The sequence below is a fragment of the Maniola jurtina genome, chromosome 21 (genome assembly GCF_905333055.1).
Source record: "Maniola jurtina chromosome 21, ilManJurt1.1, whole genome shotgun sequence".
Classification (NCBI taxonomy): domain Eukaryota; kingdom Metazoa; phylum Arthropoda; class Insecta; order Lepidoptera; family Nymphalidae; genus Maniola; species Maniola jurtina.
The window spans coordinates 8,794,752-8,819,300 of NC_060049.1; the positions used below are offsets into that span (position 1 = coordinate 8,794,752).

General features: G+C 36.7%; 1 protein-coding gene across 2 annotated transcripts; it reads left to right on the forward strand.

Moving 5' to 3' along the window:
* The first annotated feature begins 137 nt into the window (after positions 1-137).
* LOC123876421 (fibroin light chain-like) lies at positions 138-22,430 on the forward strand. 2 transcript variants are annotated; one of them, XM_045922674.1, is made up of 8 exons: positions 138-256; positions 8,779-8,807; positions 16,975-17,063; positions 17,818-18,013; positions 18,605-18,736; positions 20,468-20,565; positions 20,950-21,094; positions 22,110-22,430. In XM_045922674.1, coding segments are annotated over exons 1-8 (786 nt in total). In that variant the 5' UTR covers positions 138-255; the 3' UTR covers positions 22,206-22,430. The 2 variants fall into 2 exon arrangements, with proteins under 2 accessions (XP_045778630.1, XP_045778632.1); XM_045922676.1 differs by lacking the exon at positions 8,779-8,807.
* Positions 22,431-24,549: the final 2,119 nt, after the last annotated feature.

Genomic DNA, 24,549 nt, shown 5'->3' on the forward strand with positions numbered 1-24,549 from the left:
GTCCTGTACAATAGCTTTGGTCCGAAAAAGTACTTTTATCATTCAGTGTTGCCAAATAACTTTCTAGTTTTAGCGCCAACTTCAAAATTATGTCAAAACCCAGGCGAAGTTACGAGTCACGACGGTACTAAGTTAGTAAGTACTAAACACTTGATGCATCAATTAACGGGCTGCAGAATTGTTGCTAAAAATTACAAAAAAATCTAGCTCACTTTAATATTACTAGAAAAAATCTAAAGAAAATGCAAAACTGAAAGTAAGACATATTTTGATACATTTTATATGCCCAGATAGAAAGTGGTCCGTAGCTCTAGTTTTAAGTTTACGTAATATCACTATTTTATTAAAAATTCAACAACTGACCATCAAAAAGTGTACTATACTTGCCAATTTTATATTCGAATCGATAGCAATTTTTCGGATTTTGTGAAGTCACTCAAATATTTCTAACGCTCAGAGTGGACACCTATAGATATTATTGTTATGTCATGTTCGTAATTATAGTGAAATCTTAATTACTGTAACAAAATTACAATGATTATTACTTATTTAAAAATGGTATTTTATGTTTTTTTAACAAAGATTAGAAATAAGTAAGTTTGTAGTGTCATTACTCTCTTAGGAGGAGTCTCTCCGTCACTCGCTTCATACAAACGTAGTTCCAATTTCATTTGAATATTAAGCAACCAAAGTCCATGAAATTTTGCAGACATATTCTAGAAACTAATATATGTCTGAAGTTTCCAGATTTCTGTTAAAATATTCGGTTTCAAAGTTACGCGGTCTTAAAAATTTACATACAAATCTTTGAGCCCCTGTAATTTTAAAACTACATATTTTTAGAAAAATCTAAAACACCACAGACACAGGTATTAGTTTCTAGAATATGTCTGCAAAATTTCATGGACATTGGTTGCTTAATATTCAAATGAAATTGGAACTACGATTGTATGTAGCGAGTGGCGGAGAGAGGCCTGTTAACTACTGTAAATTAGTAGATACTAGTACCAAGACGGAAAATTTTCGAGAATTTAATATCCTCTTTATTTTGAAGACGCTGCTTTCGCAAACGTCCGTTCCAACATCTGTTATTAACGTCATACAAAACGCCTCAGATGTAGGGTGACTATGTTCTTAAATGTTTTGAGACCGAGTTCAATCTAACTGTCTGTATATATTCACATATTTTTTTTTATTAGGGATTATTAGGTATTTATTAAATAATAGGTAACCTGTTTTATTTCAAAGGCTTAGCCTTCGAGACTTACGAGCATATACCGCCAAGTTAACATGAGACCAGAGTGGCGTCGTCCTATAATAATAATTAGTTTGCTTTTTAAAATAATTGAACAAAATAAAATGGATTTTTTATTTTACACTCAACCACTTTTTATATGAGTTGATATTTCCTCGACTATATTCGACAATTTTTTTTTTTTGCAGTTAAAACGTGATGTAAACTTTAGCTGTACTAGTCTAATAAATAATTTTATAACTTACTCAAAATTTAAAAAACCCCCGACACAAAAACCTCTATAAGAAAACTAGAAAAGAGCTATATACTTTCAACCGGCTGAACCGATTTTCTTCGATTATAGTTAAGAAAACACTCTCGATCAAGCCACCTTTCAAACAAAAACAAACTAAATTAAAATCAGTTCATTCGATTAGGAGCTATTCGTACACAAAGCAAAACAAATCGGTAAGCAGGCAACACAACGAAGCATTATGTGTGTGCATAACTCGTTTACTTATTATTTTACACCTATCTCTCTTTAATGAATTGTCGGTCTCTTTTCACCATACCTACTTGCAATAATTACAAATTACATATTTCGCTGATTTCCCCACAGCAGGCACTAGGTAGTATTGCCGCTTACCCACGCTGATAGAATCCGATCGTCGAAGCACAATTATGTCAGAGTAAAATGGCCTTAAACCACCTTGAGATAACGTCTAAAATTCACGACTTTAATTAGCAGTTTTCACTTGCAGTGCTGGCTGTAGATATGTGGACGAATTTAAGCTTTAAAACAAGACAGTTAAGGTCTATTCATCACTGAAATGTTTCGAACCCACAAAACGATAAATTATGCGGTGTAGGTATACCTATAGATTACAGAATGGCAATATCAAGTTGATGTCCCATTTTTTAAATCTACCCTACCTATTTTATAAATTATTGTCAAATAGAACTTGAGCACGCGGATTAATAGATCCTTGTAGTGAATTCATTTATGGTGTATTGTGTTATTTTTCACACTGAATAACTACTGAACTTCACCATGGAACATTTATTTATCTTTGTTTATAAAGCAGAGATTGTTATTTGAGCGGAATATTTCGATAACCGAAATCGATGATATCGGTAAGTAAACAAATATAACCTACTCGTATTGAAATTATGTTTATGGTTTTACTTATGTGCATTTAGTATTTTCTAAATGTTAGCGTAATGTTTTTAGTCCATTTAATACTTTTAATCAGACGCATTATAATATAACAATGTAACCAATATACTAAATACTAGTTGATGCCCGCGACTTCATTCCCGTGTATATAGGTTATTAAAAATCCCGTGGAACTCATTAATTTTCCGGGATAAAAAGTAACCTATGTATTAATCCAGGATATAATCATTTACAGATGAATACCGTGCGCTTGTGGGTCTGTCACTACGGAGAAACGGGGCATGTAGACAATTGTTGACCTGGGCCCAAACCATCAGCTTATAAGATGGAGTCACATCACCACCAAGAAATCGTTGCAATGCATAGCGTGGATTCCTTTTTAAAAATTTGGTTGACAGCGACCAAGCACAATGTAGTTCTACAAACTGTGCGGAAGCATTTGCGTGCGGCCGGAATACATTACGAAGAAAATATTACGAATGGTTTGCACCAGGACCATAGACTTTCATTTTGCAATGAAATATATAAACTTTGACTGATGTAATTACGTTGTTATTTTTAATAATGAAAAATCTTTTGAGTCGGACAAGGATGGACGTAAAATACTATAATAATAGAACAACAGGTAAACGATATATTATACTTTGAATAAAGTGGTAACTTCAACCTGGGAGTCTCTGCGGGGCAGCATAGACTTGCTGGAATATGGTTACTAACATGACGAGTCGATTACAAAAAGTAATAGCTTACGAGGGTGGCCTACCTTTATACATTATTAAATAAAGTATAGGTAATTAATTTAATTCTATTTGTGAGTGATGTTATTGTTATTGCAGTTAGAAGTTATAATTGATTTTGATTTCTAACTAAGTAATTAACATGTTGATTCATCTCACAAACCTAAAAGTAACCCAAAACGTAAATAAAACATTACGTTCATACTTGACCGACTTTTAGCATACTTCACATCGATATTGGTTTTAAATTACTATAGGAGTAATAGGAGTAGATAAAGTATGTCAATTTTTTTTCCTCTTTTGTATACCTTCTGTTAACTTGATGTGTTAATTTTTTGACAAGCGTCTTATTTATTTCTTGCTTATTATAATAATTTATGAACTGCACAAAAGACAAATAAATAACTTCTAAAATAGAAAAGTGTTATTATTTTTGTTTTTTCTTGCTTATAATTATATTGTTTGAAAGTATGATAATTTTGACTGTATAAAGAAGACAAAATAAATAATTGCAAAAATAAAAAAGCAATCCCCCACTAGGATTAGAACTCACGCCATATTTAAGAACTTCAACACTATTACCACTCGGCCATCAGAACTATGTTGACAAATGTGAAATTTGCAACCCTATACGACTGGTAAGGTTATCTAGAAGTGTGAGTGAGTGTAGTAAGTGTGAGTGTATCTATTATCGGATAGCATCGGGTCGTATCTTTGTGTGTTATACATACGCGCGCATTAGTATGCTCTGCCAAGCGAATTATTTTTCCGAGTGTACGATGCCATAGATACACACAGACACACACGCCAAACTTATAACACCCCTCTTTTTGGGTCGGGGGTTAAGAGGGCTCTCTCCGTCACTCGTTTCATACAATCGTAGTTCCAATTTCATTTGAATATTAAGCAACCAAAGTCCATGAAATTTTGCAGACATATTCTAGAAACTAATATCTATGTCTGTGGTTTTCCAGATTTCTGTTAAAATATTCGGTTTCAAAGTTACGCGGTCTTAAAAAATTTCATACAAATCTTTGAGCCCCTGTAATTTTAAAACTACATATTTTTAGAAAAATCTAAAACACCACAGACACAGATATTAGTTTCTAGAATATGTCTGCAAAATTTCATGGACTCTGGTTGCTTAATATTCAAATGAAATTGGAACTACGATTGTATGAAACGAGTGACGGAGAGAGCCCTGTTAAAAACGGCGCACATAGTGCGTACGTCATCCGAGCAATTACCTCTCATGATAATTTAAATCCTACGTAGACTGTTGAAAATTTATAGGGTCTTAATAATTTTACCGAGGTATTTAAACTTCGTTAATCTGATACTTTATTATATATTAAGCAAAACGCAATAAAATATTCGTCATTTTAAACATTCAAATCCTGAAATAAGCCCTCAAAACGTTGTTCAAATAGCAAGAAATATTTCTCATTTCGTTTTGCCGGTTTTTAGGAATAAAATTCTCGAACAAAGCGCTTCGTAACAAGAGAAGTGTCGGGGAGCAGTTAATAAATAATTTATAAGAAGATCCCGCTTATCTTAGCCCGCAGGGTGATTTTTTTCGCGGCTTACGAGTCAAATTATTTATTTAAACGTGATAAATCAGTTTTAAGTTTCTCAGAGGTTTTTGTTATTGTATAATTTTTTTGAAGACTGCTGTATGGTGATTGTAGAGAGACTGTAAAAGGCGCAAGAGCACAAACCTGTTCTGTCTGTCTATCTATTCGGCTTAATATTCGGACTGTAAAAGGCGCAAGAGCACAAACCTGTTCTGTCTGTCTATCTATTCGGGTTAATATTCGGACTGTAAAAGGCGCAAGAGCACAAACCTGTTCTGTCTGTCTATCTATTCGGGTTAATATTCGAAGTGGCTCTACCGATTTCACAGCCAGAGCGAGTAAGGCAAATGTGAGGCTGCTTTTTACTCTGGGAAAATAAAAGGTTTTTGCGTTCTTTTCCTTAAAAAAACCTAAAACATGAACGAAATTTGGGTTTTTTTTATAGACTAGTGCTTGGCTGTAATCTGGCTAGTGTGGCAAGTGATGATGCAGTCTAAGATGGAGTACGCTAGCCTAGAAGATGCCTATTTACTCTTGACGTGAACGTATTTATCCATAAGTGGAGAGCAAAACTGATGCCGGAAGCGCATTCCATATCCTAGCGGTTCGAATCAGAAACAAGGAGGCAAGTCGTTTCGTACCTACGCGTACGTGGAATTTCGACCAAGTATGTACGGGTGCAGGGCGACAGTAGAAAGGCGAAGGAGACGAGGAGACGTGATGTGAAGAATAGGTGAAGGTGCAAAAGGCTGCAGAAATAATATACGAGACTGGTTACCTAACAATTTTTGTGTTGATCGAAACTCAACCTACTTTTTTGTTCGCGATGTGTGCGCGACATATTTTCTTTGTTTACGAACACCCTGTTTGCAATCACGCGGACCATCCCGTAGGAAACAGTGGATTACCTTCCAGCTTTATTCGTGGATTGGACTTTCGGGTCAGCCGCACTCATGAGCGGAGCGGACTGTTGAATTATTACATCGGTAATTCGTTGTGATTATTATTTTATGAGCTGTTATCAGCTATCTTAGGGACATATCTATATTAATGTAATTAAAATTAATTTTAGAAGCTTTATACATTGTTCCCCATGCTGCGAAGAATACGAGACAACTTACATTAACAACAAAAAGTTAAATTATATGAAAGTGTCATCAAAATGTGCTATTTTTTGTTTTATTCTTAACGCGTATATCATAGAGGCTTTATCTACTATAAATACAAAAGTCTGGAGTGAAAAGCTGTGTAAGGCATCACAAAAAGCTATTTAGCACCAAACGATTCAGCGTTCCGGTACGATGCCATTGTAGAAACCGATAAGCGACTAATAATACCCCTTCCAGATTAGCCCGCTTCCAAATTATAGACTGTATCATCAGTCATCACTTATCACCAGGTAAGATCCCAGGCAAAGGCCTGGATCACCGAAAAAAGGGTGCTTGCTTGATGCAGAATCTCTACGCTTATAAAGCCAGTCCGCTTATGAGCCCGCTTCGGTCATGCCACGGTCGCAATACTCCATAGTATTTGAGTTTACACAGTGGAGTGGAGCCCGCGTACAAATGTTGCATAAATCTGCGGATCAAGAATCTCCGTGAAATTGTTTCGCCTCAGAATGTCTGTATTGTTTCACGAGCGGAGTTATTGTTATTTTTGTCAGATATGGGTGTCTCTACACTATTGTTGAGACTATTCTCTTAAAGACCCGTTTTCTTACTTATACAGAGTGTAACCAGAACGCTAGCAAATACGAACAGAGGTAATAATATTGATTACTGATAAGATACCACAAAAAACGCGAAAAAAACCTGTATTTTTTAAAAGTTCACAATATATTGCAAATAAAACATGTGATTGACGCTAGAGGTCAACGAACGTTGCGTAAGTAGGCCTACTCGGAGTCAATGCTGCGTCTAAGGGGGCATTGACTCGAATTTTGCACGCTATACATTGCGGGTTTGAAAAATACTAAATCACTAAAACTACAAAATAAGGGAATTTATTTATTAAGATTATTGGCATTGGATTGTGTTTAGGTAGTATAATAAGAACGCTAAGTTTTTGCTAGTGTTCTGGTTACATCCTGTATGAAGATAATAAACGCTTACAATCTTACATGAAACAATGACTCCTTTTTTTTTGATTTCAATTTCTCTTTTTCTTTGATTTCACGTCGCCCATAGCTTAATATTTAACATATCGTCAATTCAGGATCTTAACAGGGCTCTCTCCGTCACTCGTTTCATACAATCGTAGTTCCAATTTCATTTGAATATTAAGCAACCAAAGTCCCTAAAATTTTGCAGACATATTTTAGAAACTAATATCTGTGTCTGTGGTGTTTTAGATTTTTCTAAAAACAGGTATGTAGTTTTAAAATTACAGGGGCTCAAAGATTTGTATGAAAATTTTTAAGACCGCGTAACCGAATATTTTTACAGAAATCTAGAAAACTACAGACATAGATATTAGTTTCTAGAATATGTCTGCAAAATTTCATGGACATTGGTTGCTTAATATTCAAATGAAATTGGAACTACGATTGTATGAAACGAGTGACGGAGAGAGCCCTCTTAACGAGAGTTCCTTCACTCTAGTTCACTCTATCACTGGCATATATGCAATTCGAGCAAGCGGGTTTATACATGCAAAAACACGAATCTTTGGTGTGCATGGTTTACCTTACATGTGGTATCTACTGGGGTGGTCTGTGGCCTACACGAAATAAATCACACTAATATTATAAAGGCGAAAGTTTGTATGTGTGTGTGTGTGTGTGTGAATGTTTGTTACTACTTCACGCAAAAACTACTGGATGGATTTGGCTGAAATTTGGAATGGAGATAGCTAATGTCCTGGTTTAGCACATAGGCTACTTTTTATCCCGGAAAACCAAAGAGTTCCCACGGGATTTTAAAAACCGAAATCCACGCGGACGAAGTCGCGGGCGTCAGCTAGTATCTCTTATTTTCATAAAACGTTACCGGTAACACTCAAACACTCAAAACTCATGAATATAATGTAGTATTGAATTAATAATTTCTCATTATGTTAATAAGTCACTAAGTAGGTACGCTTTTGTTAAGTGCAAATGAGAAGTGCTGACGATGTCGGTTGGTTCGTAAACAGTTTTTAGTTGCTGGGAACTTTATTGCACTATGTAGGGTTGCAACTATGGGAAAAATAATAATACTTTTACGAATTTTCCGAAAAGTTGATATAGCATAGACTTGTCAAACTCGTAAGGCTCCAGCCTCCAGTGCATATCAGTCTAATGTAGGTACTCAGTAAGTTTGGAGCACATTGAAAATAGAACTGATCCAATCTAAAATCTCAACTTTTAACCCCAGACCCAAAATGAGGGGTGTTATAAGGTTGACTTGTGTATCTGTGTATCTTTTTGTGGCATCGTAGCTCCTAAACTAGTGATTTTAATTTAGTTTTTTTGTTTGAAAGGTGGCTTTGATCGAGAGTGTTCTTAGCTATAATCCAAGAAAATCGGTTCAGTCGTTTGAAAGTTATCAGCTCTTTTCTAGTTACTGTAACCTTCACTTGTTGGGGGTGTTTTAAATTTTTAATTTACACTTGTTCATAATATGATAAGTAAAAAGCTTTGTGAACGACAACGAAAAAAATGACACTAGTACGTACGTAACCCTCATAGGTTATAAAAGATATCAAGACGAGGATAATTACAAAGGACGTCTTTTTCCTCGCACAATATAGTTACAGATACCCGTAACCAATAACCATTGTAGCTTGTAATTCAGAACTGCCAATTTTTGGAATGTGTCAATATTGTTTTTTAATGTGCGAAGTCTAAGGCTGAAATCTATAAAGCGCACTTTGACTTTGCTCTGACTTAAGATTGGGTTAAAACGAGACAGATTTATGTGAGAGATATAGCTCTGTCTCGTTTTAACTCTGTCTTAAGTCTAAGCAAAGGCAGAGCGCGCTCTATAGATCTCACCCTAAGTGAGAACTCACAGAACATAACGTGAGAGCATTTTCTTTTGCAAAATAAGCAAATGAATATTTTCTATTATCTTTCAGTGACAACCCTACGCAAATGTACCAACCAGGTAAATGGCGAAACGCCGCGAGCCATTCCTTTTGCGCTTCGAGTAATGAAGTGCCGACACAGCGAGAACCTATACTTGCCTTGCCTACTTCCCAGAACTAGCTCAAACTATTGTAAGGCATATCGTTTTACGTCTAGATCCATTCTATACTGATGATATCTAACCTTTTATCTAACGTTTTACGTCTAGATCCATTCTATACTGATGATATCTACCTCTTCTTCTTCTTCTTCTTTATTACCTCCTAGATGGTGCCCGCGACTTCGTCCGCGTGGATTCAGGTTTTTTTAAAATCCCGTAGGAATTGTCCCCATAGAAAACTTTTATCCCGGAAATCAAATCCGTTACAAATCAATATGTAAGTTTCCGGGATGCAAGCTACCTCTGTAACAAATTTCATATAAATCGGATAAACGGATGGGCCTTTAAGAATCCCGTGGGAACCTTTTGATTTTCCGGGATAAAAGTTGTCTATGTAAGTTTCCGGGATGCAAGCTACCTCTGTAACAAACATATAAATCGGATAAACGTATAGGCCTTTACGAATCCCGAGGGAACTTTTTGATTTTCCGGGATAAAAGTTATCTATGTAAGTTTCCGGGATGCAAGCTACCTCTGTAACAAATTTCATATAAATCGGATAAACGGATGGGCCTTTAAGAATCCCGTGGGAACCTTTTGATTTTCCGGGATAAAAGTTGTCTATGTAAGTTTCCGGGATGCAAGCTACCTCTGTAACAAACATATAATTCGGATAAACGTATGGGCCTTTAAGAATCCCGTGGGAACTTTTTGATTTTCCGGGATAAAGGTGTCTATGTATGTTTCCGGGATGCAAGCTACCTCTGTAAAAAATTTCATATAAATCGGATAAACGGATGGGCCTTTAAGAATCCCTTGAGAACTCTTTTATTTTCCGGGATTAAAAGAAGCCTATGTCCTTCCCCGCTATAAAAGCTAACTCTGTACCAAATTTTAAAATCGGTTAATGTTGGGCCATCTTTCGCAGTCAGTCAGTCAGTCTTTCGCATTTATCATATTAGTATGGAATTGTGGATTTCTTTTTCAAAATTAATATACATTAATTGTCTTTTCATATTTTATGCGTTTGTCTACGTAGAGAACCCCTAGAAGGTAATGCGAAAGCGTTTTCTTTTACCAAATAAGCAATTATGAATATTTTTTAAAGAACCACCACTCTTAATTAAATAACCTCCCACATATTATTATTTGCAGATTATGACGTTAAACACCAGTATAATGTCTTCATTTAACATTATTGTTAACAAAATACACGAAACGTTTGTAAACGAAAAACAATTAGAATAAACGATTTAATTACAGCTCTTGTTTGAAATCTATTGAACAATAATTTGATTGCAACCTTATTTTTACACTTGTGAAAATAATTTTTGATCGAATTTAACCTCTATTTTTGTAACGATAAGAATTAATAATGTTTTCTGTGATGGTAAATTTGAATTTGTTAACCCTATGTTTGCGAAGCGCGGTCGATTTGAACAGTTGCGTTCGTTTACGTGTTATTTGTTTACACATTATAACAAAATTGATATAAATAGAGGTATTTTTGAGGGTTGTACGTGTATAGTATATACCGTTTGGTCTCCATAAGACCATCAAAATGCTGCCTCTCGTATTGGTATTTCTTTTGGCACAGGTAAGTCATTTTTTCTTTTTGATTTTTTGATGACCGTTATGTTTGTGCAAAAAATATATTTATTTCAAGAATTCATTTGTTATGATTAGCTCTATTCTGTACTATGTGCCCAGAAATCAGGATCAAATTCTATCCAGAATAAAATATTAGGCATACAATAATATTATATCAAAATACTATTCATAAAATTACACTCAAATGGGTAAAGAATTGATTATCTTTAAATTGATTCAGTAGTTTCAGAGTTTAGCGATTACAAACAAACAAACCATTCCTCTTTATAATATTATTAGTATAGAAGAAAGTTGATGAGTCAGTCAGTCAGTTTTTTCCAGTTTTCCTTCAGTAAAATTGAATTTTACAAGCATTTTTGAATCATCATAATTCATAAGTCTGTTGGCGTTGAATTTAATAGAATTCACCACTTCTCTGAAAATACAACGCCAACTGATCTCAAAATTCCATTAGGATGTAGGTATTAGTTATGATTTATGTACACATCTCTTCAATTCTCATCTCTCAACGCGGATTTATGTGGGAATTCGCAGATTTCCGAGAATATTTTGTTTGGCGTGACATTGTCGTGCCGAAACCCGGTACTCCTGTATTGAAATCTCGATTTGGGAGTGACATTCGCTTTAAGCGATAGGGTGTCTGTGAATTTTAAAGCGCTGAAATTGATTTGAATATTTCATACCTTTTAGTCTAAGAGAGCAAAATGTAGGCAATAAGTCCCGGTTATTATCAGTGAAATTATTCTGTCCAGAGTAATCGTTAAATGCATCCATAATTCAACGTTTCCAGAAGTTTACTGAGCTTGAAATCTATAGGTAGAGCGTATTTTGTCTTTGCTCAGATTTGCTTATAGTTATTAAACGAGACAGAGTTATGTATCTGAGATAAATTTGTCTTTTTTTAATTCTGAGTAACGTTTTAACAAGCATAAAATACCTGCCTAATCTCAATAGATCTCAGCCTCAGATCTGAAACCATATAGATACCATCCATTGGAATATGGTCGTAAAGAGTAAAGTCTTTTTACTTTTATGTTATACTAGCCGATGCCCGCGACTTCGCCCGCGTGGATTTAGGTTTTTGAAATCCCGCGGGAACTCTTCGATTTTCCGGGGATAAAAAGTAGCCTATGTGCTAATCCAGGATATTATCTAACTCCATTCTCAATTTCAGCCAAATCCGTCTAGTAGTTTTTGCGTGAAGGAGTAACAAACATACACACGCACACACACACACACACACACACATACAAACTTTCGCCTTTATAATATTAGTGTGACTAGCTGATGCCCGCGACTTCGTTCGCGTGGATGTAGTTTTTTAAAAATCCCGTGGGAACTCTTTGATTTTCCGGGATAAAAAGTAGCCTATGTGCTAATCCAGAGTATAATCTATCTCCATTCTAAATTTCAGCCCAATCCGTCCAGTAGTTTTAGCGTGAAGGAGTAACAAACATACACACACACACACACACACACACACACACATACAAACTTTCACCTTTATAATATTAGTGTGAAGACTAGTACTATTCATAGGAAACCGCTTTATTCCATAAATTCTTATATAAGATCGAAATTCCTAGCTCTATATATTCAGACCTATTACATAAGCCCGCCTATTTGTCAAATCCCAAGATTTATGCACACATTACGGAGTATCTCGGTACTTATCTCTGGATATGAATTCACGTGGGAACCCGCAGATTTACATGGTAATGCGTTTGACGTGGCAGTTCCGTGTACTGAGATCACACTGAAATACACTCGTGTATTGAATTTTCATTGAAGTTGACTTTCTCTTTAGCCCTATCTATGTGTAACTGCCGAACTGTTGCAAGTTAGTGTTTGATGGTAACCTTTTTGTGTACAAGTGTATATTGAAAATTTATAACACCCCCGACAAGTGAAGGTTATACTTAGTACTTAACTAGAAAAGAGCTGATAACTTTCAAACGGCTGAAACTATTTTCTTGAATTATACCTAAGAACACTCTCGATCAAGCCACCTTTCAAACAAAAAAACTAAATTAAAATCACCTTACATAATAATCAGGCATGCAAAATTAGTACAGTTCAATATTCTTTATAAACTTATTTTAGATTCTCCTTCAAAATGGATTTTATCTAATAATAATAATTATTTTGTGATAAAATATTTATTAAACCTAAGAATTGAAATAAATTAGTAAATATGCGTGAGGACCTGGGAAGGGAACTCACCGCAATATTATCCTAAGAAAATTTCTACCATAATTTACTTAATGCTTTGTCTTCTTTTTACCCGACTGCGGCAAAGCCAAAAGGAAGAGTTATGATTTTAGCAGTCTATATATGTATGTATGTGAGTATGTATGTTTGTATCCAGATTCTGTGTGTTCCACCGTAGCGCCTAAACTACTGGGCCGATTTTGATGAATGGGTATCAATCGATTCGTCGTAAAGGTCCGGGTGACATAGGCTACACTTTATAGGAAAAAAATTGACCTAACGGATGTTACATGAAAATAAGTGGGGGTCTCCAACAATTTTTTTTGCTATTGTATCGAGTGGGATGTCAAAATATGAAAGAGGAAAAAAATCTGAGTTCATAAATGTAAATGTACTACAACATTAAAATGTACCAAGCAACAGAAAAACAATTTTACTATAATATTTCAGCGTTTAATAAGACGATCGCATTCGGGTTTTAGTTTTCAACTTTATCTTGTATGAATTTTATATTGTTGTTAACAGAAAGAAAGGAATCGGTGTGACTATTCAACAGCTATGCAACGTTTAATAGTAAGGCCATAGTTTGTACATGTATTTTTCATTTCATTTTATCAAATTGACAAAATATTATTGGTAGCAAAATCGTAATGTCATCGTTCGTTTGTTAGCGAGGTCGAAAAATTGACTCGAAACTCCCAATAGAGATAACTGGAAACTGTTTTCCAAATAATTCACCAGGGAGATCGTAACCGCATCTGTCAACGTGCTTGTTAGAGAATTGTTCCGATTGGTTATTTTGTGGTTGGCCGCCATCTTGTTCCAATTTTGAATTTACACGTCAAAAGTTGTACTGTGTACCTTTGTTAATATTGAACGGTTTTTTGATCGTTCGTTTGTAAATTTGAATAATTGGCCGACTTTAAACCGAGTAAAAGATACATAATATGGTCATCAAAGGCTTTTGCTACAACTGACTGGACTATTTGACTGTTTTGTACCACCCTGAAATGATTAGTTTTGGGTCTATAAGACCGCAGTGAACTATTAATTAGTTAACAAAGTAGATAACGTTTTTAGGGTTTTGCCAACGGGAGCTTATTACTGAGCTTCCGCTGTCCGTCCATCTCTATATCCATCTGTCTGTCCGCCTATCTGTCTATCAGCGAGTATCTCATGAACCGTAGTAGGTAGAAAACTGAAATTTTCTGAGTCCGTATTATGCTTTTTTAAGAGCATGGTTTCAATAGCTTGGACACAAAATTCAAACCCCTATTTTACCCCCTTAGGGGTTAAATTTTCAAGAATGGCTTCTTAGCGGATATCTACGTCACAATAGCTATCTGCATGCCAAACAGTCCGATCCATCCAGTTTGAGCTGTGCATTGATAGATCAGTCAGTCAGTCAGATATTTAGATACCTATTACAATCATTCCAATGACCAAGGTCACTGACATAGCCCAAACTATTAGCAAGCTGAAGTGGCAATGGGCAGGCCATGCCTGTCGTAGAGGCGATGGCCGTTGGAGCCGGAAAGTCCTTGAGTGGAGACCGCGTTTAAGCAAACGTAGTGTGGGACGCCCTCCAGCACGATGGACCGATGATATTAAGCGGCTGGCGGGAAGTGGCTGGATGAGGAAGGCTGAGGACCGGGTGTGGTGGCGCTCTTTAGGGAAGACCTATGTCCAGCAGTGGACGTCCACAGGCTGATGATGATGATTACAATCATTCCCACAAATGTCTTTCCGAGATTGATTTAAATACTACGAGTAATAATTTTATTATTCGTATTTTAATGCTAAATTAAGTGGAATTTGGATCTACTAGTTGACGAGAGTCCTCGTTACAATGCAATGGTCCAATAACGATGATTTAGCCGCACGCTTAATTGACCTCTTGAATAGACTAATGATGACAAGTAGGTACATTGCCTAAATCGTACAGTAGGTACAAGTGCGTTGTTAGTATTTTTACCCCCCGACCCAAAAAGAGGGTGTTATAAGTTTGACGTGTTTATCTGTGTATCTAGTCTGTGGCATCGTAGCTCCTAAATTCATGAACCGATTTTAATTTAGTTTTTTTTTGATTAGAATATTCATAGTATATTATCCATACTTCCATACTAAATTTATAAATGCGAAAGTCTGTCTGGCTGTCTGTCTGTCTGCTAGCTTATTCCGGCTTAACAGTTTAACCGATTCTGGTGAAATTAGATACAGAGTTAGCTTACATCCCGGGGACAGACATAGGCTATTTTTATCCCGGAAAATCAAAGAGTTCCCACGGGATACTTAGAGGTCCATCCGTTAATCCTAGGAAATACCTATTGCAGTAGGTATTTATACATTTTTTTTTTGTATTTATTGGTTCACAAAGAGAGATAACTCATGTCCACCATCATGCGAAGGAAGCTCGCTTTCTTTGGGCATTTACAGAGAGGACAATTCTCATTCCCAAGATTAGTTTTGGAAGGGAGAATTGCAGGCAAAAGAGCTCAAGGTCGCCAAAGACTTAAATGGTTGGACGATATAAGGGGGTGGACAGGGCTTAGTTACCCGAAGTTGAAAGAGGCGGCTTTTAATAGAGAAGCTTTTCGGATGATGATCGCCAAACTTCGTTTCGAAGAAGGCACGCGATGATGATGATTTATACATCCTATAGGTTAGATACCATCAAAAGTATTGAACCTAGACGTAAAACGATATGCCTTGCAGTGTTTTGAGCTAGTTCTGGGAAGTAGGTAAGGCAAATACCTATAGGTTCCTACCGAGTTTTTTGGAAACCAAGTCCACGCGGACGAACTTGCAGGCATCAGCTAGTTGTACCTAATATAAAAATGTATGCAGTTTCAACTTCATATCCGCACATATCTTTTATGAACAATGCAAGGAAGAAAACTTAATCCCGAGTGATCTCGTGTCGCAGACGTGCGGAGTAAATGGATATATAAATCATCTTCAGTCCGCTAGCTGGATTACTAAAAGATCTAGACTCTCGCTGGTTTAAATTTTTTTTTACACCATACGATACGACAACGGGACATGTAAAATACGATTGTGTAATGGTTGGTTGGGACACACAAAGTGCGTAGTAAATTACGCACGATAACAACTGGATACTAAATGGTAGGCCGTAGGAAATGCACTAAAGGCGCGGTGGTTTGCAGTACAAGAAAGAGACCATAATATGAAGCACGTTAAATACTTCTATTTATACATTTTATTTTACTTGGCAACTAAAACAGATTATCATGATCAACCCATTGCCGCCCCACTACTGAGTACAGGTCTCCTCTCAGAATGAGAAGGGTTTAGGCCATAGTCTGCCACGCTGGCCCAATGCGGATTGGCAGACTTCACACACCTTCGAGAACATGGAGCTCTCAGGCATGCAGGTTTCCTCACGATGTTTTCCTTCACCGTTAAAGCAAGTGATATTTAATTGCTTAAAACGCACATAACTGAAAAGTTAGTGGTGCGTGCCCGGAATCGAACCCCCAACCTCCGATTCGGAGGCGGACGTTCTAACCACTAGGCTACCACAGCTAAAACAGATTATAATACATTAAAATTCTAACTTAATTGTTGTTTTATATTTAAAAAATCTTTCATCACCCTCAATAAGAAATTAGGCCTTTACTAAAATTTATACTTTGTGTGGGTCCTACAAAACATCGCTAGATTCCATATTCCTTCCAGGTTAGCCTGCTTCCATTTTAGACTGCATCATCACTTACCACACCAGGGGAGATTGCAGTCAAGGGCTAACTAGTAGGTATCTGAATAAAAATAAAACAAAAGATTTTGCTAAAAATTATTTATATCTTATTGTGAGATTTGATGATTTTGGTCTACCTATAAGGCCGCCATTTTCCTTTTTTTCCAAAATAGCAGCCACTCATATAACCTGTATTAAATCAATAGCTGGCATCAATACACACAAATATTGTATGAGTCAATATCTTTCAAAGTGTCACAGTTCTGAGGTAACAAAGTTGTACTGGTGGAGTCATCAGTACAACAGTCTAAACTCTAACCCATCTACAAGTACAACTTGTTTTGTATTGATAAATGCAGGTTTTATGCGTGGCCGCTATTTTGGGAAAAAATTAAATGGCAGGCATAGGCCATATAATGGCAAATATAGGTAGGCCAGTCTCCATACTAAAATATTCAAACCCCGTCTACGATTCAAACTTGACCATCGTGCTGCAGCTATTAATTTTCTTATTTCTTAGAACCTTATTTTTCTTTTTGCCAACAGAGCGCGCTCTCCCTGCCGACCGCGAATGTGAACTTTTACGACATATCGGAAGCTCCTGTAATTACCGACAATGGTCAAATGATCAACAGGTATGACTTGTATAATATAGGTAATAATCTTGTATACATGATTATATTAAGTACCTCATCCATACTAATATTATAAATGCGAAAGTGTATCTGTCTGTCTGTCTATCTTTTCACGATCCAACCGTTTAACCGATTTTTATGTTTGGTACATATTGGACATAGGCTACTTTTTATCCCGAAAAATTAAAGAGTTCCCACGGGATTCATAAAGACCCATTCGTTCAAACAATTTCTACGTTTGGTACAAAGGTAGCTTAATTCCCAGAAATTGACAAAGGCAATTTTTTATCACGGAAAAGCAAAGAGTTCCCACGGGATTAAAAAAAAAGTAAATCCACGCAGATGAAGTCGCGGGTATCATCTAGCAATATAATATGCTCATTTGGTCATGCAACCCGAGCAAGATATCTACGACGGCGACTCTATCCTTTCGATGGCTCTTACACAACTACTATTTTTTTTTAAATAAAATATATTACAATAAAACTTAAAGCCAGCCTTATCTAATTACTATACAAATCATGTCCGCGTGGAATGGTGCCAAGAATGCTGGCTGCATTTCCGCGCTGGACAGCCAGGCTGATATAATTTCTTCTGAGAAAGAAAGATGAGAGAGAGATAAGGGATATGCGATAGAAGGGATTTTATAGGTAAATATAAACTGTACGTCTTCTGCAAGATTTTGTTGCTAGTGGAAACTTAGCTTAAGGTCCCAGTCTCACAACTAAAATTATTACATATTTCTACCACTCAGAAACATCACCACCAGCGTGTTGGAGTTCCTCGACGGCGGTGATATCCCGCTGTACGGGCACATGATGATTGACGCTTGCCATGATTTGGCAATGTTAGGCGACGCCTCCAGCCAGGCCACCTCCGCCATCCAGATCATCTCCATTGTCGGGGCAATGGCTCGCGGTGTACCTGGTGATTCCTGCGAGGCTGCTGCTGTAAGTACTCCATCATCTGTCCAATCATCATAACGTACCACCGGTATCCTGGAGTTCATCGGCGGCGATGACATCCCACTCTACGGGCACATGATGATTGATGCTTGCCATGATTTGGCAATGTTAGCAACGCCTCCAGCCAGGCCACCTCCGCGATCCAGATCATCTCCATCGTCGGGGCAATGGCTCGCGGTGTACCTGGTGACTCCTGCGAGGCTGCTGCTGTAAGTACTCCATCATCTGGACAGTCATCATAACGTACCACCGATATCCTGGAGTTCATTAATTTCGTAAATATAAATATAGTAGAACAATATCAACAAGTGTAAATTAAAAATTTATAACACCCCCGACAAGTGAAGGTTAGAGTAACTAGAAAAGAGCTGATAACTTGGAAACGGCTGAACCGATTTTCTTGGATTATAGCTAAGAACACTCTCGATCAAGCCACCTTTCAAACAAAAAAAAACTAAATTAAAATCGGTTCATTAGTTTGGAGCTACGATGCCACAGACAGATCTCGCGGGTACCTAGTAGTCGGGTTTTAGTGCTGTTTAACTTCATCTTTACATCTAATATTCCGATTTTTAGCTCATCAACACCGCTGCAAGTGGTCGCGTCGGCCTGCGAGCTGCGTTGGCCAGCTACATCCAACGATACCTTAATCGCTCGATCGACGACATCGTCGGACTAGTCATGACCCCCAACGCCGTCCGTTATTCGGTATGTATTCCTTTAATTCTGGTTGGACCCATTTTACTCGCCATTCGAACCGCGATAACAGCCAACCGCCAAGGTCCATCGCAATCCCACGGATTTAGAGCCTTGATAGCTCAACGTTTGAGGAGCGGACTAAATTCCGAAAGGTCGGCGGTTCAAACCCCACCCGTTGCACTATTGTCGTACCCACTCCTGGCACAAGCTTTACGCTTAATTAGAGGGGAAAGGGCAGTATTAGTCATGATTAACATGGCTAATATGTATTCTTTATAAAAAAAAAACCCACGGACTCGTACGAAGCGATTTGCTTCCTCGTTTCTAATACGCACTGCTACAATGTGGAATGTCGTTTTTCCCGCTAGCTGTAATATTGGTACCTTCAAAGGAAGAGTGAATAGGCACCTTCTGCACAGACGCGTTCCACCTTAGGCTGCATAATCTCGTGTTTGGTGTGATTGCAGTCAAGCGCATGCCTAAGTCTTTAGTAAAAAAGCCCGATTTTTGAATCGTCAAATAATGTTTGATTGAATGTATATGAATGAGGATTACTAGCTTTTTCCTGTTAATTCGTCCGCGTGGAATTAAGTTTTGTAAAGGGATGGAAGGGAAGGCGTGTAAGGGATTCTTCAAAATTAATTGCGGGGTCTCTAAGAATTCAAAACATTCAAAATCTTAACACGGCTCTCTCCGTCACTTACTCCATACAATTGTAGTTCCAATTTCATTTGAATATTAAGCAACCAAAGTCCATGAAATTTTGCAGACATATTCTAGAAACTAATATCTGTGCCTGTGGTGTTTTAGTTTTTTTCTAAAAATATGTAGTTTTAAAATAACAGGGGCTCAAAGATTTGTATATGAATTTTTAAGACCGCGTAACTTTGAAACCGAATATTTTAACAGAAATCTGGAAAACCACAGGCATAGATATTAGTTTCTAGAATATGTCTGCAAAATTTCATGACTTTGGTTGCTTAATATTCAAATGAAATTGGAACTACGTTTGTATGAAGCAAGTGACGGAGGGACCCCTCTTAAGTTTGTAGATCCAGCGGTTTAAACTGGACGTTGATATATTTTCAGTAAGTTAGTATCTTCTTATATATTTTTCATCTTTATTTCCAGAAATACTGTAAAATATAGCACGTTCCGTTGTAATACATGAGTTTGCAGATGACTTGCATTCTCAGTCAGACCATATTTGTTCGTGCTTCGTTCCAACATTCATAGCTTCATCATTAATCAAACTAGGTGCTACCGTCTGATATTGTCTAACCTGGATCTACTCCTATTTGGACTTTTATTGATATTGATGGTACTTTTTATACGTTTCATGTAACATATCGTGATATAATTTGTATCATTTAAAACCTAATTGATAATATGTAGGTAATATTTGTCTAATCAATGATGGAACCTAATAGGATATGGTTAATTAATTAAGCACTTGTAGCCTAAATAGGTGATATCGAATATTTTGGCATTTAATTTCATTTAATTCAATCACACTAATATTATAAGGGCGAAAGTTTGTGTGTATGTGTGTGTGTATGTTTGTTACCCTTCACGCAAAAACCACTGGACGGATTTGGCTGTGAAATGGAGATAGATAATATCCTGGATTAGCACATAAGAGTTCCCACGGGATTTCGAAAAACCTAAATCCATGCGGACGAGGTTGCGGGCGTCGGTTAGTCAATAATATTTTAGACGATTGATTGATTAATGTTCTAGGCTGGAGCCCGTGGCAACTGCCTCGGCGGTGGCAGAAACTATCAATTCGAAGAGGCCTGGGACCGCATTCTTAACCAATGCAACGTATATCAATTTCCGTACGTATATATTTTTTTTAATTTCACGCTGGCCTTTTGGCCATAAGTTGTCCTACGTTTAGATACTACAGTTTGTGCTAGCTGTCTCTAATTTCACGGTTTTCGGATTTTTTCCTTTACTTGTGCTCTCTATCTGCCAAATTTTATCATTCTAGGTCAACGGGAAGTAGGTACCCTATAGGTTTTCATGACAGACACGACAGACGGGCAGACGGATAGACAGGTTTCTTTTTCCTAAAAACCAAACGTGAATCGGCTCTTTTCTGTACACACGCCAGCAATTTTCAACACGACAATAATAGAAATAGCTGGGTAATTTATACTGGTTACTGGTTGGAAATGCATCGTGCGGCCTCGTCTTATGTATTCTGTTGCTACGTGTAGCCTCTTCAACGAGCAGTACTGCGCAGCAAAGCGTCTCTACACCGCGTTCAACGTGAGAAGCAACAACATGGCCGCCGCGGTCACCGCCGCCACCCTTCCTGAAGTACAGCAAGCCGCACAGTACGCCTTTGGCCCACTTTCAGACGTAAGTATCTTTATATCTTACTAGCGACCCGCCCCGGCTTCGCACGGGTGGACACTACCACGAAAAATCCTATCTATTTTCCGGGATAAAATATAGCCTATTCGGATTCGAAAGAATACCTCTAAGTAATGGTAAAAGAAATTTTGAAATCGGTCCAGTAGTTTTTGAGCCTATTCAATACAAACATACAAAAATACAAAGGTTTCCTATTTATAATATTAGTATATATATCTTATTCATCAAGACGAGCTAATTATGAAAGAACCGGCCAAGTGCGAGTCCAACATTTTGCACGATAAATCAAAAACTATTATACTTACATAAAAATAAATAAAAATCAGTTTTGAATGTACAGGTAAAGCCCTTTCATATGATACCCCACTTGGTATAGTTGTACCCATGTAAAGTAATTTAATTTAATTTCGATTCAATACGGTTTCGGGTCAATGCTTTTCAATAAATACCAAAATTTCAGGTTTGTAACGCATTTCGTCTACGAGCTAGAGACCTGTGATACCTACCCGGACAGATAGACAGACGGACAAACATAAAGACAGAGTGACTTTAATAGAGCTTCGTTTTACCTTCTGTGTATAGAACCCAAAAAAAAAGTGTTATTTCTTGAGCGACGGTACCGAACCCTTCTGTACGATTTTGACTCACACTTGACCGGTTTTTAACCGACTTCCAAAAAAGACTTCTTTTTTTTTATGTATGTTCCCCGATTACTCAAAGACCCCTGGCCCGATTTGAAAATTTTTTTTTGTTTGATAGGGTATACTGTGAAGGTGGTCCCGTATAATTTAGTGAAGATCTGATGAATGTCTTCGGAGATGGAGAACAGAACTCCTCAATGGATAAGAGCAAATTGCTCGCGATCAGTTTAATAGCTTAGTAAACAGTAGGGTTTTAACTGGGCATAGCATATTATAGTACAGTGGGGCCACTAAAAACTGAAATTTTTTATTTAGTAACTTGTTATATAATATAACTGACAACTTGTTTTTTTTTATAGTTCCTGAGGATCGTCGCCGGTGGTGGAAACCCAGTTCCCGCAGCGCAAGCCGTCAAGTCTGCTCTCATGCGATCCCTTCCCGAAATCGATTGCTAGAGGAGCATCAAATAGGGACCAGCCATATGTATAGTATCATATGTATTGAATATTGATATTAAGCAAACAAAACAGATGTGAACGGGATGTTCAAAAAGTAAAAACTGTAGGTGAAACCTAACATCAATCATCATTGTAATCCGATAAACGACCACTGCTGAGTATTCTCTTGTAGGGTCTTCTAAATGCCACGGTCTTGTGCCGCCTGAATCCAGCGGCTCTTTTGATGTCGTCTGTCAGCTATTTGGGGGTCTTCCAATGCTGCGATTTCCGGCGCGAGGTTGCCATTCTAGCACCTTGAGACCTCAAGGTCTATCGGGTTTTCGAACTATGTGCACTGCCCATAGCCACTTTAGCTTCGCAAACCCTTGAGCTAGTTTCAATAGCTCAAGAATATTAAGGCAGAGTCAAATCCCAAAGCTCGCAGGATTAAAGTTGTTATTATTGTGATCACTCCTTTATGCGTACTTGCAGGGAAAAGAGAATATAAATTACTAGCTGATGCCCGCGACTTCGTTCGCGTGGATGTAGGTTTTTTAAAATTCCCGTGGGAACTCTTTGATTTTCCGGGATAAAAAGTAGCCTATGTGCTAATCCAGGGTATAATCTATCTCCATTCTAAATTCCAGCCCAATCCGTCGAGTGGTTTTGCGTGAAGGAGTAACAAACATACACACACACACACACATACAAACTTTCTCCTTTATAATATTAGTGTGATGTTAGGGTATATGGGTGTGTGTTAACATACCTAATACTTTAAGAAAGGATCTTAAGTCACGATTATTTAAGAATATTTACTTTTAAAAAGCACCCTCCTCTTATATCACTGTTCAGACCTATTATTAGGTGCAATAGTCTGTAAATTACAATACCCATTACAAGTTACTTACTAATTTTTTCATCTGTGTCTGGAATATTATTACAAAAAAAGAATATCTATTCATTTATGTACATTAATACAATTGAATAATTTATTTATCATACAGACTTATTTATGTATATCTGGTTCTACTTAAAACTACTTGGTTGTGACTTAAGTAAGTTCTTTTATTTTAGCTACAGTTATTATTCACAATCCTTTATTTATATATTTGAATATAATGATATACTTAATACTATAAACCGAAAGATTTAATATTGAGAATTATTAATCATTTATTAATAATCTCGATCAATAGAAATATATTTTATAAATATGTAAATATAAGTTTTTTAATAAACACGAACGACTTGGCTTTCATTTTGATCCGATGCAATTTCTTTTTATTTTTTAATTTTGTAAATAAAGATGTATCCAATATTTATACCCATATAACGTTTTTTATTTTCACATTTTTCAGGACATTCCCCAGTCCCCACATCACATTCCTTTACCAACTAGGGGCCTGATTTAAAGAAAAACAGATATACAGAAAGATAGATACACAAAGATAGATACTGTGAAAAAACTTGGCCTATATTTCGAATTTAAACTAAGTGCATTAAATAAATTAAGTGCATTGAGATTGTTTTTTTGTATAGAAATAAATAATATTAATATAAATAATAATATTTATAAGATTATTTTATGCATACCGTATTACACTTAAGTAACTATCTGTAACTTAATATTTTTATCTATTGAAGAATGTTTTAGTCCTTAGGTATCTAAGCTTATTATACAATCGAAAATTATGTAAATGACAAAAAGCTTGGATTTGACTCGCTCCAGCAATATGGCGCTGCAATTGCTTGTATACAGTATGGCATATTATTGTAAATTGAATACTTGAAAAGAGCAACCGCCGAGTTTCTTGCTGGTTCTTCTCGGTAGAAATGGCATTCCAAACCGGTGGTAGATTATTTTGACGATACAAAAGCACTTGTAAAAGTTTAATTTAATAAAAATATTTTGAATTTGAAATTCAATATCCCAATAGTTTATTGCACAGTGGAACTGCAATGGCATGCTTGAAAAACTTAAATTAAATCCACGCTAAGTCGCGGGAAAAATTCTACTAAAATGGGATTGCCGCTAAATATCTGTTTCTTAATATAAGAGGCAGAGTTTATATTATATTAATTAGTATGCATATTGTTAATTACATTCTATAGAATAGTTTCCTTGTTCTCTCAGAGTGCAAATTATACGCTTGGTCGTATTTTAACCACGCTGGATCTCAGTTGAAAACTTAAGGCTAGGGCTACATATTTGGGTTTCTTTTGGTGTAACTTTGACTTATCGTTTAGCGATGGGTGAAACAAAACGCCTCAATAACTCAACGGTTACAGGGGTGGACTAAAATCTGAAAGATCTAATCTGGCGGTTCAAACCTCACCCATTGCACTATTGTGGTAACTA

What these genes read in the sequence shown, in the direction of transcription:
- LOC123876421 (XM_045922674.1), top strand. An exon ending in AATGGTCAAATGATCAACAG is followed by an intron (nt 17,064 to 17,817) that starts GTATGACTTGTA and finishes TCTACCACTCAG; the next exon opens with AAACATCACCACCAGCGTGT. An exon ending in TGCAACGTATATCAATTTCC is followed by an intron (nt 20,566 to 20,949) that starts GTACGTATATAT and finishes TGCTACGTGTAG; the next exon opens with CCTCTTCAACGAGCAGTACT.